At 42.9% G+C, this 18,548-nt stretch overlaps 1 protein-coding gene across 1 annotated transcript; it reads left to right on the top strand.

Moving 5' to 3' along the window:
* The first annotated feature begins 181 nt into the window (after positions 1–181).
* Positions 182–16,559, top strand: LOC116385483 (PC-esterase domain-containing protein 1A-like). The gene is made up of 9 exons (XM_031850977.1): positions 182–242; positions 1,291–1,373; positions 2,590–2,807; positions 7,686–7,836; positions 10,035–10,190; positions 10,229–10,325; positions 10,968–11,051; positions 12,052–12,112; positions 16,544–16,559. The coding sequence occupies exons 1-8, from the start codon at positions 182–184 to the stop codon at positions 12,108–12,110; spliced, it is 909 nt and encodes a 302-aa protein (XP_031706837.1). The 3' UTR covers positions 12,111–12,112; positions 16,544–16,559.
* Positions 16,560–18,548: the final 1,989 nt, after the last annotated feature.

An 18,548-nucleotide genomic window follows, 5' to 3' on the forward strand; every position in this document is an offset into this window, starting at 1 on the left:
TTCTTTTTTTTAAAGGAGGTTGGAGACAATTTTAAACCATACACACTCCTGCAAGAACAGTGTTACAATATGTGTCATGTCAAATGTTACAGTGATGAAAGCAGGGTTAGATGATGCTAACAGTAACATCCTTCCTCCCACTCCTGTAGACGGCAGCAGTGCAGCCATGAGGACAGTTGCAATGCGGAGTAAAGCCAGGCAGCTTCTGCACAACAAGTTTGTGGTGGTTCTTGGTGGCTCAGGTGAGACATGAACAAGAAGTGTGTTCAGAATCAGCTTTATTGGCCATGTATGCATACATGGAATTTGGGGGGGGCCAAAGCGCCCATACTTTTTTTTTATAATAGCGGCACCGGGCTCTGTCGGTGTGCTGGAGGGGAACAAACGGTGGTGCCGGTCAGTGGAGTGAGTTAGTGACACAGGTAGCCGCCTCATATGCTAGCGAGCATCTGTTTCTGCTGGTGGGGAATGAGGCCAGTCAATGCAACACGAGCAGTTTTATGTGGTTTAGGACCGCAGTAGCACGTTGGTACAATAGTCAACAGGAAGACCAATTATGATCAATAACGTTGTACACCACGGCGTCCAGACCTTCACTCACTAAAACGTTAACTGTGCGTCAAGCTAACGTTAGCGGAGACTGAAGAAAAGAGCACTTTCAACACAAGTATGTTCAGTTTAAGTTTGGAAGTGAACTACAAGACTTAATTGTAATTACAGCGAGGTAGATAGCTTAACGTAGGAAGAGCATGGATGTATTAAGAAGGGGCAGACTGCTGTGGTCATCACCGCCCATCTGCGTTGCTTTAACAAGTAAAGCCAACACACAATGAGGCATGCATCATTTCAGTGGAATTCTATTGGTTGGGGAATCTTGACAGGTTTGTTACACCAAAACAATCCAAGAGCAGAGTATAAATCAGAGCAGACGTTTCACAAGCACACAGAGCAGCCTGAGTGTGAGGAGCATTACAGAATGAAATCAGTGTGAAATCAGTGTGAAATCAATAAGTCATGCTCTCAAATTGAAAGAACACATTCTCGAATAAAGATATGAGAAAAAAAGCTCCCTTTCAATTGTAAAATGTTTCCTGAAATTGTTTTGGAGAAGGTGCCAGCTTGGATTTAACGCCATGTTCATTATTTATCAGACAGAATCTTACAAGAGCTTCACATCTTGGCAACTATCTGCACCCATTAAAAACCTCACTTCTCCAAGTTCTTTCTCATCGTAATTAATTTAATTCTTTGAGTAAAACCTGTTGCATCGGTCTTTTGATTTCAGTGCAGCGCTCCATAGACCTGCATACAAAGACCTGGTGCTGCTGCTTCAGAGGGATCAGTACTTGACTTTGCCTCAGCTCAAATCCAAAGTAAGTCTTTCCACAAGCGTCTCGTTCACATGAAAAAGCACCAACATACCTCGACTCCCACTTTTTTCTTCTGTCGACTCAAAGGCCTTTTGCTCAGTCTGACTTGCATTCCATCTTTATCTACTGGAAATAAATTGTCTGTCAATGAAACAAAGGCTGCCAGAACAGAAAATATGAAATAAAAAGGATAAGCCGTGATGTTCACCAATATGAACACAAAACTGTCTATCCTTTGCTTTTCTACCATTTGAATAGACCATCTTCCTTTATAGATTATGTAGTTTTATATATCCTATGACAGGAGGGGTCTGGATCCGCCCAAGGGGTCACACAAGCCCCACAATGAATAATTGGATGAAAATGTGTTCTGCTACAATGTTCTGAGTAGTTGTACTTCATACTGGGCCATATTCACAAAGCCTTCTACAGACTGAAGGTAGCTCTTAAGTTGCTGAGTTAGGGGGAAGTCCCTGAACCCTCTAAATGAGTGTTGCTTCTCACTTTAACTCTTACTTTTAAAAAGTAATTGATGAAGCATTTAGGGCTGTACAGTTTTCTTCTGAATCAGTCAGAAGTTAGAGGCTGAGTTACTAAAAGTGGAAACTTGGAAATTCCATCAGTCTGCCTGCATAACTTCTCAGACCATATACTCCTCTTCTCACCTCAGTTAGTTTAACTGTTCCTTAAAGCAGCTATCGATATTTTCACATTAATGGAAGGACATCGTGAAAGGTGACGATGTGAAATGAGTTTCTCGTGATGAACCAACAGAATTATCTGCAGCTCCCCTGTGCTTTATGCAGCTTTACAACATTGTTTATTACCTGATAAAAAATGTATAATTCTACAATTGGATATAAAACAATATCCTAATATCAATATGTATATGGTGTTTGATATAAAATATTATTGGATTACACTATTAAATCAATATACAGTTTCATGTATACAATCTGCAACACAGCTTCTGTTACATGAATAAATATTGATCTATCAATCAAACATTAAATTGAATATGCCTCCATGTTGACTGACACAGACCTGGTCCCCTAACTAATCACAGAAACATGATGTAATCCTTAAGAATGGGGTTTATTTTTAGACGAACCACTGACCCATGTCTTAAACTATGAAATGTGCTTGTGTTCTGGAAGAAGAAACACTGGTTTCCTGTGCTGGCACACTGGAACGTAATGTCTCTCTGTCTGTGGTGCAGGGAGAGAAGTCCTTTGAACGGGACGTCCTGGTGGAGGGAGGTCAATTAGGACCCATGACGAACGGCACAGAGTACAGAGAGGTCCGACAGTACTGCTCCGGCCACCACCTGCTGCGTTTCTACTTCCTGACACGGATCTACTCCTCGTGCATCCTGGAGGACTTAAGTGCATCCAGGATCCTCGTGCATCCTGGAGGACATCCTGGAGGACTTACCTGGTGATGTCCTGTGGGACATCACCAGGTAACCAATCCTCGTACGCTTTCTATTCTATTCGTTAACTCTTTGGTCAGCAAGTATGGAACTTCAGTCAGGTTATAACAGGTGGTTCTATATGGAGGAAGATGGTTACCTTTGTCTTTGGTCAAAGATGGTCTCTGGTGTCACATGGGAATGTCCATCTTTCTCGGACATCCACCTCCCTGTGGATGATGCGAGTGGTTTGGATCTGGTGATCACAGGCGGCTGATTAGCTGTCCTTACATGTATGGTTGAAAGTGTGACAAACTGGCAAACTAGTCGAGTTTCAAAACGGGGCCTGAAAGAGGTGTATGCCACTTCCCACACTGAAGTTGAGAAACTTTGTATTCTGATACAGACACATGAATAGTGATGGTGTTCTCAATCATTTATTATAATCTTGAGGGCAAAAATAGCATCTCCACAACTGCAGTCTGGACAGGGGCTCAGTGTGGGATACAGCTCAGAGTTCTAGAGATGCAAGCCACAGAAGAACCTCTTCCTGGGATTTGTTCTGAAGTAGAATAAAGATGAAATTAGTCTTTGAAACCAATGGACTGTGGTATATAATACGTTCCGATCAGGACTATGAATGAGTCCACTCACCAGACAGACTCCCTGAGTGTTGAACTGCTCTGCCAGTGTCCTCATCTCAGCATCCCCATACTGTGCACAATCTGTCTAGGAGACAGTCTAGAGAGCCTTTCCCTGACACCAAGTATGCAGGATGTCATCCTGCAGAGGCTTTAGACCAGCATCTGATTGGGGCCATGCCTGCCAGCGATCCTCGACTATGCTGTGTCAGGGATGTTGCCAGCACTGTGACCTGAGGTCAAATGTGACAGCGCGGCTAGGAACATTATTCAATTAACAGGAAAGTCAAGGACTGTGGTATTGATCTCATGGCTCCTCCTCCACCTGGGAGAAGAAAAGGCTTCTCTTTTTGGAAAACCAAAACCTGCCGGTGAATCTTCACATGCACAAGTAACATTAGGAACAGGGCAAGGGGGAAGAACTGATCCTTTACAAAGGAATACATTCCTTGAGCTGCTGATCGCTTATTCAAGGCTTGGAGCGAGAGGTCTGCAATAAAAACTGGCAGAATGCAGCGCATCACATCTGTTGCTTCCTTATTTGACTCCCACCTGGTTGGGTTCCCTCTGACAAAATGTATTGAAGATCTTGATAAATGACAAAAAAGCAACAGTAAGTCTGTGAATAATCTCGCACTGAAACCTGCAAGGAATAGTTAAAAATGCTTTATGTATTTACTAAATCTTTATCTTAAAATGTAATATGGCATGTTTTAACATGTAATCAATGATTTTGTTTATTGTAAATCATTTTATATGAACTTTCAAAAGCCCATTAACAGTGTAGTCATTAGCAATGATGACTACACTGTTCTACTAGCATCAAAGTTCACTGACTGTAACATATTCTGATTACTGGTGGTCACATGACATAACCTCCTGTTACCGACTAGTGCTGGGCGGTATGACCAAAAACGGTATTTTTTAAGATTATGGCGGTTTTACGGTATATCACGGTATTTCATTTTTTCCTTGACTGTTTTTATATAGGTTTATAGTGGCTTACTCTACTGTCAGGAGTACATAGAATATAAAAGCATGTTAATGTCATCATGTATGAAGGCTTTGCTTACTATAGGCTGTGCTCGTTTGTTCCTATAATGTTGGGATAGCAGTTTGGATGAAGTATTGTCGCCCCGGTAAGACTACCTTGAATCCAGTGTTTTAATCATTGCTCTGAGTCTTCCTCGACTGTCTGTAGCGGGACCATGTCCTTGCATAGATGGATCGTTATTGCGTTCGTAATGTCGCTCCACCGCTTGCTTTTCTTCTCATATGCTGCCTCGAGCAAATGCCTCTTCAAGCGATGTCTGACCCTTCGGCTTCACTGTTTCACTTGCGCAAACGTTACCGGTTGACGACCGAAATCACACTCTTGGTATTGCAACACATGTTTGTTTTTTTTGATGGAGTAAGTTGCTCGTGTTACCACCAGCTGCAACAACAGTGGCTCGACAAACTTGCAAAACGTCGAATTGTTTTAAACCAAAACACTTCCAAACAGCAGACCCAGCTCCTCTCTTGGGCACAGACTCTATCGGTGCATCTCCGGTCTGTCTTTGTTCATCCTGCATCGGTCTGTTCTGTTCTTTAATGTAACGTTACTGTAGAGACGGAGCCTCTCCCAGCTGTTAACAGACTGTTGGGCTAGCGAGCTGTACCCAGCATGCCGTTCGGTGTTGTAATTTTATAAATGTACAATTATTAGTGTTACAAATTGTTTGTGTCACAAACTGTTGTGTCGTGGTGCTTTGCCCTGTTAAAGAGCGTTAGTTGTGGGTTATTAATTGTTGTGTTATAACCATGACTAGAGGTCCCTCTCAATACAGTTAAGACAACTATCTCCGACTGTAGCCTTCTTAGCGGTGAACAATATATTCTGCTGCCTGTTGAAGAGTGACAGCAGTTGTTTCTGTGCATCGGTATGACGGTGTGTGAAAAATTCATATCATATGGGAAATTAAAACCGGTATACCGCCCAGCACTAGCTGACACCCTGTGATTCTTAAAGTGACCAGAACAATATACAGATGCACATCAATAGACTTTAGAGGGGTGTGCGTGTGCAACCAGGCAATCAAATGTAAACGGGGAAAAAAGTAGATTCAGTGCAGACATCGAATGAGGCGGGAAATGATGTACTTCCTCGTAATTAAAAACCGCTAATATCAACCGTCTGTCGTCTGCCTCTGTACGTTACTACCACATCTACTCTGCTCAAAACTTTACTAATGGTTAAGTAGTAAAGTTTGCCTCTTGCTCAATTTGATTTGGCTGCCTGGGTCCAGTGTGACACTGACGAGCGGTGGAGACTCTGGAAAAACGTGAGAATCACAAGAAAAAAGTGCACGGCAGGCACGCCATACAAAAGAACAATGGTTTTGTGGCCAACGCGTTAATCGGGGCCTTAATCACTACGTTAAGCAATCTGAATTAGGTGTGTTTTGTCTGGGCAGAGATAAAATAGGTAGGTTAATAACGGTGTGTTTACAGCTTAATTGTACTGTAAGCTTTATTGTGTTGTAAATGTAAGATCGACAAGTCCTGATCAATGCTGCGTTGAGACGACCTTATTTATTGTGCTTGTTTTTGTGTTAAACATGTTACATTGATTGTGTTGTCCCAAGCTGTGGGCCCCTGCTGGTGTATGTTTCTGCCACTGTGTGTGAATCCAGTACACTGCGTTTTATCAGAAGACCAGCGCCATGGACGACGGAACCAAGTTCACTCGCCGGGTTTCTGAATGATGAGAGGACGGCTGTAGTGTCTTTCTGTGGCAGTTAGGGTTGTCTTCGCTTTGGATGCCTTCCTTTCTTTTTTTCTCACACACACACACACGCAATACACGCATTAATGAGAAATAAAATGAACTTTTTTGATTTTAGCAAATGGCTGCAATGAAACAAAGAGTGAAAAATGTAAAGGGGTCTGAATACTTTCCGTACCCACTGTATAACTCGGCTTTGCTCCACATCAGTGTGTGTCACAGACCTGTAAACCACGTCCTCCATTGTACCTCACCTCTAACTTTTTAGGTGTCCCCACAATCAGGAACCCTGTGACACGGCCATTCACAGGATCACGTCTGCCATCTTGCTCCCTCTCGCTCCTCCCCCTCCCACCTACACACACACACACACACGTGGGCCTTCCTGCTTGTTATTGTAGCTGTAGAATAGATGTTTATTGTATGTTCTATTAATTATTGCTTCAGTCCAATAAACTTTACTGTGCCTTTTTTAAAGAGCGGTTGTCTGATTATTTTTGCATGTGTTGTGATGACAGCTGGTTGGTTATTGGTCCCTGCTCCCAGGGGGTCTCGATATTCATGCTTATTGATCATTTGAACATTATTAATTATATTCAAATGAATAATTACTTTTAAGTCATTGACTTTGTTGATCACCTGACTTTTCCTCTAGATTATCAGCAGGGCAAAATGTACAGTACATTCATGTTCCCCTCAGGGTGGATTATCATTTGTTTTCAAACAGCACCATCATCGGGTTACATCTTTAGCATGCTAAAGTAAGCTGGTGGGCATGGTAAATATTAAACCGCTGACTGTGAGGATATTAAGCATGACGATGTGACCACTGTGCTAGCACAGCCTCAGTGCTGCTAGCATGGCTGTAGACTGTTCTTCTAGTGAGATCATTCATCTGTCACTGCAACAGGCAGCACTGAGCTCTGCTCAACGTTGCAGTCTAAACCACAGCAGCACTATCATGAGCTGGATCCACATTATCAAGCACTATAGCTTCACCACCAATATGTTGCTATCGGCACATGCCGGTTGATATACACTGAAACTATCTGAGTACATGTCTTGGGTCCAATAACCAAATATGATCAGTTAACCTCATTTATAGGATCAATATAAAAGATCTTTGTTTATGTTTAAAAAGAATACCAGTTTATCCATCAGCCAGTTTTGGTCCTCTTGATCGTCAGTTCTAATTATGATGTGGTCAAAATTCTTATGCACTTTATTGTGCTTGTCTGGATCTATGGCCGCCACACACCATTGGTCATACGTTCATTTTATGCAAGCATGGCACGTGGCTGTCCACCTCCACTAGTCTGCTGTGGAGTTGGCAGTGACGAGGACTGCTTATCAAGGGAACGTGACATCACAGTTTACGACAAAAAGTTAACATATATTCTATAGAAATAATACATTTCAAAGACATTTCTAGTTATGACAAACTAGAAATGGCAGCTTCATTTTCACATATCTGGCGTCTCGTTTTTATATCCCAGGTATGGCCTGGAGTCTCTTGGACAGTACAAAGAGAACCTTCACAAGTTCTTTGGCCAGATTAAAGCCATCGTTGACCACGAGTGCCTCATCGTGTGGGCTGTGACTATGCCGATAGGCGAGAAGATCAAGGGTGGATTCTTGGTGCCTGAAGTGAGTATCTCTCAGCTGCAGCATTTCATCCCAGCCAATCACCACACATCACATGTCTTCATCCACAGAGCAGGGGAATGAGCAGCTTCACATTGACATTGTGGAATTAGAAGAGCTTTATTTATTTTGTTACATATATTTTTTTCTTTTCTTTTTTCTCCTCTTCCCTCCTACTCGCTTGCCCCTATTCTTTTAGATGTGTGTATGTTTGTGTGTATATGTTTATGTACACTGTGTGCGCAATTATTAGGCAAGTTGTATTTATGAGGATTCATTTTATTATTGAACAACTACAGAGCTCTCGGTCAATCCAAAATGTTAATAAACCTGAATATTTAAGAAAGTAAGAGTGAGGTTTTGGCTTTCTCAGGAGAGTATCTATGTGCACAATTATTATGCAACTAAATGAAAAACGAAAGTTTTCCCATCTCACTTGTTTGTTTTCATCTGTCAAAGTGAGAATAATAAACAAACAACTCAACATTTACAAAAAAACATTCCTGACATTTCAAATAAAAAGTCAGTGACCAATACAGCCCCTCTTCTTTCCAATAACAGTAATAAGCCTTCATTCATGGATTCTGTCACTTTCTTGATCTGCTGACGATCAACCACAGGTTGATGTTTTCCTTCACTGTAATTCTCCTGTTTAAGAAGAGCCCTCAAGTTCTCAGTGGGGTTTAGGTGAGGAAGGGGGCCATGTCATTACTCTTTCATCTTTAAGGCCTTTACTGGCCAGCCACGCAGGGGAGTTTTGGATGCATGCGATGGAGCATTGTCTGCATAAAAATCATGGTGGTCTTGAAGAAGCAGACCTTTTCTTGTACCACTGCTTGAAGAAAGTGTCTTCTAAAAACTGGCAGTAGGTTTGGGAGTTGATTTTAAGTCCATCTTCAACCCGAAAAGGTCCAACTAGCTGGTGTTATTAAAGATGAGCTAGTTGGACCTTTTCGACATAATTTTAATGCACAACATATCCATCCATTTAATCAGTTTAAATAACAGCATGTGGTGAAAAACGGCCATCCCTGTGGACTAGTAATGGGTACCGAAGCCCGGTATTAAACGGGCGCTGGTGCTAAATATTAAAGACTGTAATATTGATAAGCTCCACTATTATCGGCTCTTTTGTCGGTACTCTTTAAAGGAGCTGTATTTATTCATCAAACAACTATTGGCTATGTAAAGATACAGAAAGCAGGAAGTCACTCTCCCTCTGCGTGTGGTGGTATCCAAGCTTTCCTTGCTTTGTTGACATAGCCGGTCGGTCCACGCATGCTTTTAGTGCATGTTAGTGCATGTGAGGGTGCCCTACTGTTAGCTCACAGACACCGCTCTGCACTGCTCTCATCTGTGATGTCTCTCTGCAGAGTGAAGCTGACTGACCCCCCCACACATATGCAGGTCTGAGGTTGTACTCTCTGGTCCACTGGCAACTGTCAAATTCAGTGAACTTGACTCTTTGGGCCACCAGTATAACTATCGTCAAATAATTAAAACACATGTGATGTAACATTTTTATTTCAATTTCCAACAGAACAAGGTTTCCAGCCAAACCTTTGATTTAGATTTTTAATCATTAATGAATGTGTGTCCCCATCTACTTCTGTTGTATGTGAATATTAAGCTTAGTTTGTACTCGCTAGAATTAGAAAAAGACGTAATCACGGCCTGCGTGTCGTGTGCGACGCTCGGTCATCACTCTGAATTCCTGTTACTAGGCGTGCACCATCAGATAGGCATTGTGGAGGTTGGTTTATGGCATTTTGCCTGTTCCGCTGGTTGTCGTCTCGCTTCTTCACTATACATTTGTTTGTAGGCCCTCTGGCGTTTTGGAGAATACTGCAATACTGTTCGTGGCTCACTGTGTTAAGAGGGTTGTCTGGGAACCGCAAGGTCAACGGTTTGATCCTCGACTGGGACTGAACCCCTAACGGCTCCCTGGGCGCCTGTCATTGGCAGCCCACTGCTCCCTATATACAGGGATGGGTCAAATGCAGAAACAAATTTCCCCCTGAAAGGGATCAATATAATAAAATAAATTTAAAAAAAAAATAAGAATTTTGTCTCAATAATACATGTCATATGCAGAGATGATGAATGATAATATTGCATTATTTACCACCAAACACAAATCTAAAATGATTGATGAACCTGTGTGGGTTGAATCACCTGTTCCTATCATTGAATCACTGCAGGTGAGCCACTTGGCTCCCACGCTGCGTTATGACATCATCGAAGCCAACTTCTACAGCGGTCGACTGGCGGAGGCCTACGGCTTGGATGTCCTCGACCTGCACTTCCACTTCCGCTGCAGCCTGCAGCACCGAATGCCAGACGGCGTCCACTGGCCCATCGACGCATCTGGCCCATCGACGCATCGATGGGCCACACGCTGGCCCATCGACGCATCAGCAGCCTGCTGCTGCAGCACGCCACTGAGACCTGGGGAGTCGACCTCTACGACCCCCCCTCTCCTGCAGGAAGAGGCTGGTGCACACACAGCTGATTGATATACTGAGTGCTGACTTGTTATTGGTGGAGCATGGTTCAGTCCAGTGGCTGCTGTTAGGACATAGTTGATATTTACTGTGTACCGCTGATCAAAGTGGTGCTCTATAGGAAGACTTTTCCTGGAGCTGATTGATTCTGCATATATTCGTATATATGTCACCCAAAATGTGCTTCATTCATGTACTACGGATAGTCATGAAGATTTCTCTGGCTTACAGTAGAAGTTTTTCATGCCTTCTCTCCTAATACTGTTTGAAAAGCTTTTACACCAATCAAACTCAATACTTCATACAATACTCCTGAGAACGGTCTGAAATAAACAACTACTCTCTTCAACAAACTGTATCTGTTTCACCCGACTGGCAAAATGGGTTGTTCCAATGAAAAGGATGTTTTCTATTTCTGGAAAAGCAGCCCACACAACATGAAAGAAAAATGTGTAAAAATGACACCAGCTGCTGCAAAAACCATGTTTTACCTGCAAGAGGACATGTAGAAACAGACACAAACAGAAAATGTCAAGAGATTATCATCAGCACATCATCTATTGATCTATCTGTTGATATATTATGTATATGCTTAACTGACTGTCTTGTCATACATCTCTGCATGTTTAGTGCTCCAGGGTTATAGAGAAGACTTTGGACACCACAGTTTCAGACCTGAGAGGCCTGAAAGTCCAAGGCCCCTGATGGACTCAGGTTGGTCTAATCAAGTTTCTCCTATTGTCATTCAGAGGTTTGGACTCAGTGGCCCCAGTTTAAATACTGAAGAATGCAAATCAGCCTATAGTGCCCAGTACTCCTATACTGTATACATATTCATATACATGTTATGCCTCTGCTGTCTGTATCCCTGACTAAGGTGAGTCTCACCAAAGCTGTTACCAGAGTTTAGATCAGAATGTCTTATTTTTCAAATGAACACAAAGAAGAAAGTTAAATGATTATGTTAAAGAATGTCACTTAGAAGACTTATACACAGTTACGATGAATAAAATGCTACGTTTTTCTACATAATGTTTAATAATGATAAATATCCTGAATAATGCTACATTCGCACATACAGCACAGTACTGACACATATTGCACGGTCTATAGTAGAGAGTTGTGCTGTGATGGTCTGAGGGTGAGTGTTTAGGCGTCGGTTGGTTGTGGTCCTGATGGAGCAGAAGCTGATGGAGCTTTCTGAAGCGGTAGCGAGCCGGTTGTGATTGGTCAACCAGTATCCTACCGGCCCGCTTTCTGCACCTGTTCACAGGATGTTCTCCAGTCTGCGTTTGTTCTGTTGTCAAGTTCCTCAGCGGACAGGTTATGAACTCAGACCAGAAGAAGACCTACAAACTAACATAACAGAGGAGGACATTACCCACACAGTAGAAACATTACATTTATGCACCAGGCCAAGGGGACGGGGTTAGGAGTGGTAAGAATTACAACGGAGAGAGGAAAACAGAAATAATAGAAGAAGAATGTTGACAAAAAAACCTTTCAAAGTGTTTTGTGTGTGCTCTCAAGACCATAATTATATGAAGTTGTGAATTTTATAATTTATTTTTAATACACGATATGAAGAGACCCATTTGTCCTTGGTTGGTTGTTGAATGCCTTAATGTGGGTTTTTCTAACAACGAATGACAAACATCTGTTGTGGATTGAACGTCAACCTAGAGCTTTGTGTTTATGTCTTGTATGTGGACAGAAGACAGAACCGTGGACAGAAGACAGCCGTGGACATCAGACCGCTGCTCTCCGCTATAGAGGTGACTGATTCTTTATCATTCTCTCCACAAGTGTGGACTCCTGCCTCCACACACTGGCAGCTACAGACTTTCCCATTTTAAAAGATCCAGCAGGTTAAGGAGATGTGCTCAAACTGTGTGTGAGTTGTATTATTGACTGTCACACGGAGCAACAAATAATAGTAACACTTTTAAACCTTTGCAGCTGTCTGCTCAGTCTGTACTGCCACACATTTACTGTTCTTCATTATTCTCTACATTACATCAGTAAAAGTTAAATGTGCTTTCAAGATAAATGTTGAGTGTTTGGTAATTCTTGTACATAAAGAGACACTCCTGCATTATGTATTAGTTTTTCTAAGAGATTAGACGGAGGAAGTAGTGACATCTGGTGGTGAGTACCAACAGTTTCCAGCCTCTCATCTAAACTGATGACTTACTTCAAAGTAAAGAATGTTCTCATCACGGTCTACATGGTGGTCATCATCCTCTCCCAGTCACAATGTTCTGACCCCTACTACTGTGGCTCAGTGGTAGAGCAGGGTCGTCCTTCGATCCCTGGCTCCACTAGTCCATGTGGATGTGTCCTTGGGCAAGACACTTCACCCCAAACTGCTCCCGTAGACTGTTCCTGTGGTGCATGAATGTTGTGTGAATGATTAGATAGTTCTGATGGGCTGGTGGCACCTTACATGGTAGCCCCTGTCATCAGTGTATGAATGGGTGAATGATGACATGTAGTGTTAAGAGTTTTGAGTGAAAAAGAGAGAAAGTACAGAGCATTTACATTGTTGGTGAGCTGAGGTTCAGTGATGGCCTGAAGGTTACAGTGGTGGTGATGAGATAAAGAGAGATGACTGAAGAGCTGGCTGAGCTCAGTGGACAGAACCCTGTGCTCTGATGTGATGAAGACTGGTGGTGAATGGGAAAGAAGAGTCCGTTCTTATTAAAACGGTAACTGACAGCAGAGAGGAGAACAGCGTTTCATTGAAGTTAGACAGCAACTATATGATCGGCTAAGGCGGATCGTGGAAAAATACAACGTGCTTTAATTCAGACTGAACCCCATCAGTCAGCTGAAGGAGTAGAGAAGTTTGAATGAATAAAAGCGCAAAGAATCTTCCGGATTGAACTTCCGCTAAGCTTCATTTACGTCCCCTGACAGGCGAGATCAACCTGGATGGGGAGAGTGACAGAGCCACTCGCTCACTACCACCACTGAAGAGCACATAATAACCCCCAGCTGCTCCAGCAGAGCTGCTCAGTGGCCATCACATCAGACTGTGCTTGTACTGGGCAGCTTCCATGTGTGAGTGCAGTCAGGGAATCCCTGCAGAAAGGGGCGTGGCCTTCAACTGGGACTCCCTAAATAAATGAGGGTTAAAAATGAGGAAACGTTAATAGAAGTGTACTGAGGGACACGAAACTGCAATCATAGCAGTGGTGGTCCATCAGGGACTTCAAGGCCTCTGCTGGCCTAAACAGAATCACAAAGTTATAGCTATTTTATAATTGAATTATTTTTCATAAATACAGTATTTTAAGTATTTTTTCCTCATTATCTTATTTTCTCATTGCACAGTTACTGTCTTCCTCAGTTGCTCTGCTTCCAGTGCAGCTTGTTTTAAGTAGAGCTTTTATCCAATCAGATTTCACCTCTGTGTCTCTAGGTAAGAAGAGAGGCCCGAGACCTGCAGACTCACAAGTGAATCCCTTTGTACTTTAAGTGAATGGGGACGATATTGTTGATTGTCATAGTGTTCAACCAATCAGATCTTTAGTTTGACATGTTGGGTGTATTCTTTGACGTGTCAGAGCCTGCTAGCTGGCCTACAAGTACGTCAGCATTAACGTGCAGCTCAGTTTTCAGGTGCAGCTCTGCAGTGAGGTGCAGCGTGCACTGTGATTGGTCAGTGGGCGAGCACGTGACTATTGTGAACCGAAACTTAACATCAGAGGCTTAGTCGGAGTAGTAAGAGTTCAAATTGAAAGATATGGAAGAAATTATAACATTTTTAGTGTTTTGCTTGGTGTAGTTTATTTATTTTTTACCTGCTTTGTTTTTTTAACACTCAATGGCTGAATAAGGAGGAGAAACGGATTTAGTGGCGGAGTTACTGACAACGCCTTTCTCAAGAAAGGACATTTCAGAAAAAGCTGGACATCGTAAGAAATGGTCAGTCAACCCCGCAGCTGGCAGCCCTGACTCAGGGAAAAGGATTTGTATGAACGGTATTTCTGGCTGACAGCGTCGGAGAAGCGTTGCACATTTTATGTCTGGGAATGTGTTTCATTTTAACTGAGCTCTTGGTGTTTGGAGCTACGCTATAACTTTGTGTGTGTGTGTGTGTGTATATATATATATATATATATATCTATATCTATATATATATATCTATATCTATTTCTATATATATATATATCTATTTCTATATATATATATATCTATATCTATATCTATATCTATCTATATATATCTATATCTATCTATCTATCTATCTATCTATCTATCTATCTATAGTATGTCTTTCCAGGTGAAGGTTTCAGGTTCTATCCTCATTTCCAAGCAGATGATCCCTGTATGAGGAGGAAGGGGACTCACTTCAGGACTCACCCGTACCCCCCTCACCTTCCCCGGGTGACACCCAGACAGCCTCCATATGGACGGCGAGCTGCAGACACAGAGCCATGACAGCAGGGACAAGAGGAGTCTGGACTCAACGAGAGTGGAGAGATGTCCACAGACGAGGATCACTGTTGCTGCAGAGGAAACTCACTTCAGTGGAACCAAACAACGTTTTGACTGCCAACGTTTACATTGTTGATGGAGGAAATAATATTGAAGAGAAAGAACTTTCATTGTAAAAGGCCTGATATTATCTTAGCTCAAACTTTCAGAGCAGACCTATCTAAGGGAGATGAGTTTATTCCTCTCTCCCCCTCTACTGCAATAAGAGATCTGACATTACTGATATACAGAATACACTATATATAAGTTCTATTTTGGTGTCATCTGACCATATGACATTCTCCCAATCCTCTTCTGGATCATCCAAATGCTCTCTAGCAAACTTCAGACGGGCCTGGACATGTACTGGCTTAAGCAGGGGGACACGTCTGGCACTGCAGGATTTGAGTCCCTGGCGGCGTAGTGTGTTACTGATGGTAGCCTTTGTTACTTTGGTCCCAGCTCTCTGCAGGTCACTAGGTCCCCCCGTGTGGTTCTGGGATTTTTGTTCACCGTTCTTGTGATCATTTTGACCCCACGGGGTGAGATCTTGCGTGGAGCCCCAGATCGAGGGAGACAATCAGTGGTCTTGTATGTCTTCCATTTTCTAATAATTGCTCTCACAGTTGATTTCTTCACACCAAGCTGCTTACCTATTGCAGATTCAGTCTTCCCAGCCTGGTGCAGGTCTACAATTTTGTTTCTGGTGTCCTTTGACAGCTCTTTGGTCTTGGCCATAGTGGAGTTTGGAGTGTGACTGTTTGAGGTTGTGGACAGGTGTCTTTTATACTGATAACGAGTTCAAACAGGTACAATTAATACAGGTAACGAGTGGAGGACAGAGGAGCCTCTTAAAGAAGAAGTTACAGGTCTGTGAGAGCCAGAAATCTTGCTTGTTTGTAGGTGACCAAATACTATAATCGATGTCTGCACTAGCGTCTCAGCTTTGTCTCCAGGTCTTTATTTAGTGAGGTCCACGGCCAATACAAAGGCACAGGATAGATGCATGTATTTACACTGAACAACCTACAGAGCAGAGTGTGTTGCTCTCTGGCTGCTGCTTGTAATCCAACAGACTCTCCCTTCACCTTTGCCCAGTAGCTGGGAGGCGAGTCCCTAGAACGTTTTGAGTATTGAGGAGTAGCTTTGAGGTAACCTCCTCAGCCAATCGGCTGCAAGTCCTCATATAAGAGACTTTATACACATTTACCACTAAATTGAACTCACCAAGCTGTAAGCAGCAGAGCGGCTGTGATCTACTCAGCAGTGTCCGTTAGACGGTTAGCATCCGTTAGATAGTTCCCCGTCCAATCAATCAGATCAATCAGCTGTTTGATCACATCAATTCAATGTGCATTGATTATTAATATGTACATTCTTCCTTTAAAGCTGGTATCTACGCTGTTGTAGGAAAGCATAAATCGATTAGAATAATATAATATTGGCATATTTGAGCATAGTGTGAATTCTTGAATACAAGCCAGTGACGTGACTCGTTTTTAATTAGATGTGTGGAAATGTCCACTCGTTTATCAAGTCAACCGCTAAACATGACAACATGGAGGCTTCTTACTAACATATGATGAATGGTGTTTTCTCCTTAAATATAAATAAATAAAAGACACTATTTAAGAATTCCTAATCCCAACTAATGAACTGTTTTACTAAGTAAAGCATTTCACTTCATGAAGTTCCCTAAATGTGTTTTTTTATATTATTTTCAGCCAAAACTGAGCTCAGCAAAGTGTCGACTCAACGTGGAAAACTTCATTGCTGCTTGTCGCAAGCTGGGCGTCACTGAGGTAAAGAGCCGGTCTCATTGGGTTCTCACTCTCTGTCCTCTCAGTACAACACAATGTTCTTCCATCAACGCACGGTTCATAGCAGTAGTACGTAGGGACGGGGACCGTTACTAGTACTCTTCTCATTAATATCGGTTCGGTTCCTTATCGATACTCTTATTGCTTCTTTTTGATTATTTTGTGACAATTTAGAAAAGACGTCGCTTTCTTACTTTTGTGTGTAAACAAACTTTCTTGAGCAGCAGTACAAGAAGTTCCAAAATCCTTAAAATACATTCCCATTAAACAATTCTCTTAGTAATTATCTTTCATTGATTATCCTGTTCGTCTGATCAAACTGCGTATATCATCACTAACGTTACCTGCAGTGGCAAACAGCCTGATGCTTGTTGGCTACATGTTGTGATGAACTGCTGCTGTTTCCTCTTACTGGTTAAGGTTTCATTGAGTTTGTTCTCAGCCTCTACTGGAGTCAAATGTAGCCGCACTTTAGATCTTTTTCTTCTCTCTGACATGGTGTGAGTCTCACGCTGTACTGAGCGTGTGTGTGTGTCTGAGTGTGTGTCTGAGAGTGTGTGTCAGTGTGTCAGAGTAAAGCACAAAGAGACAGAGAGAGGAGGTTTGAGACGAGGACATCTCACTCCAGAACTTCTAAAGTAGCGACAGCAGAACCGTTAACTCTGGACCGCATCAATACTCCGGGTTTTTACTCCTTTAGAACCAGGTTTGGGGGCATCCCTACTAGTCAGTTGGAATAGAATTCTCCATGTGCTTTAAGCTCAGTTGTGTTGCTCCATTATTCCTGTCAGGGTTGGACTGATATATGGGCCAGATGATGGCTTCAAAACACACTTATCAGTCCAATCCTAACTGTTTTGTCCCTCTTGTCTCCTAATATAACTCCTTGTATTTTCCTCCTGTGTGTGTGTGTGTGTGTGTGTGTGTGTGTCTCCTGTCCAGACGGACATGTGTGCGTGCTCTGATGTGCTTCTGTGTAAGCTGCCCGCTGTGCTGCGCTGTGTGACGGCGCTGCTGGCCACCGGGGGGGGGGGAGCCGGGAGAGGACCGATCCCCCCGCCACTCCGCACCTTCGTGGTCGTCCTCCTCGCTGCTGTCCACAGACTTCCTGCTCTTCTACTGTGCGGCCATGGACCTGCTCTACGTCCTCTACTGCTACCTGCTACTCTAGAGGAGCAGCGCAGTCCTTTAACAGTCACATGACCGACGAACTGCTCTACACGCTCACTGAACTCTCACACACACAGCTGCTCCCACAGAGTGTGTGTTGACACTCCACAGCTGCACTGGTTGGATGTCTGAGCCATATAGAGCATGCAGCCGAGCACCTTTTAACAAACAAAGAATACACTACAGCACGTTTAGAGCAATAGAAAGCACTACACTGATAAAGATAAATACTACATGAGAGCAGGTGAACAGGGCTTACCTTGTGACAGCACAGAAGGAGGGAGAGCGGGCTGAGAGTGCGTGGAGAGGCGGAGGAGAGTGTGGCGGCATTAAGCAGCTCGGAGATCAGTGGATGCTGACAGAAGCACAGCTGCTGATGGGAAGAGGGAGACAAGAGTGTCAAACAGAGCCGACGCAGAGGAGGGGAGCAGATACACTGTCCACGCTCACCGTCACGGTGATTGGGATGGGAGGACGGCGGCGTCTCTGCAGCTACACATAGGCGGTAAGTTACCAGCACACACCTGCAAGCATCACAGTTTATCATCAGATTCAGTGAAGGTCAGTGCAATGATATTTCAATAGGAGCCTCAGTGTAAATGTGTTTTTCTGAGATGTCAATATTCTCTGCAAACGTCAGACCAAACTCATATTCAAAATGAAGAAACAAATATGGTTGTTTTGTAATTTTTACGGCCGATATTTAATACATCATTCCATCAGTGACATCTCATAACTG

The sequence above is a fragment of the Anarrhichthys ocellatus genome, unplaced genomic scaffold (assembly GCF_004355925.1).
Source record: "Anarrhichthys ocellatus isolate YVR2014 unplaced genomic scaffold, GSC_Weel_1.0 scaffold11, whole genome shotgun sequence".
NCBI lineage: Eukaryota > Metazoa > Chordata > Actinopteri > Perciformes > Anarhichadidae > Anarrhichthys > Anarrhichthys ocellatus.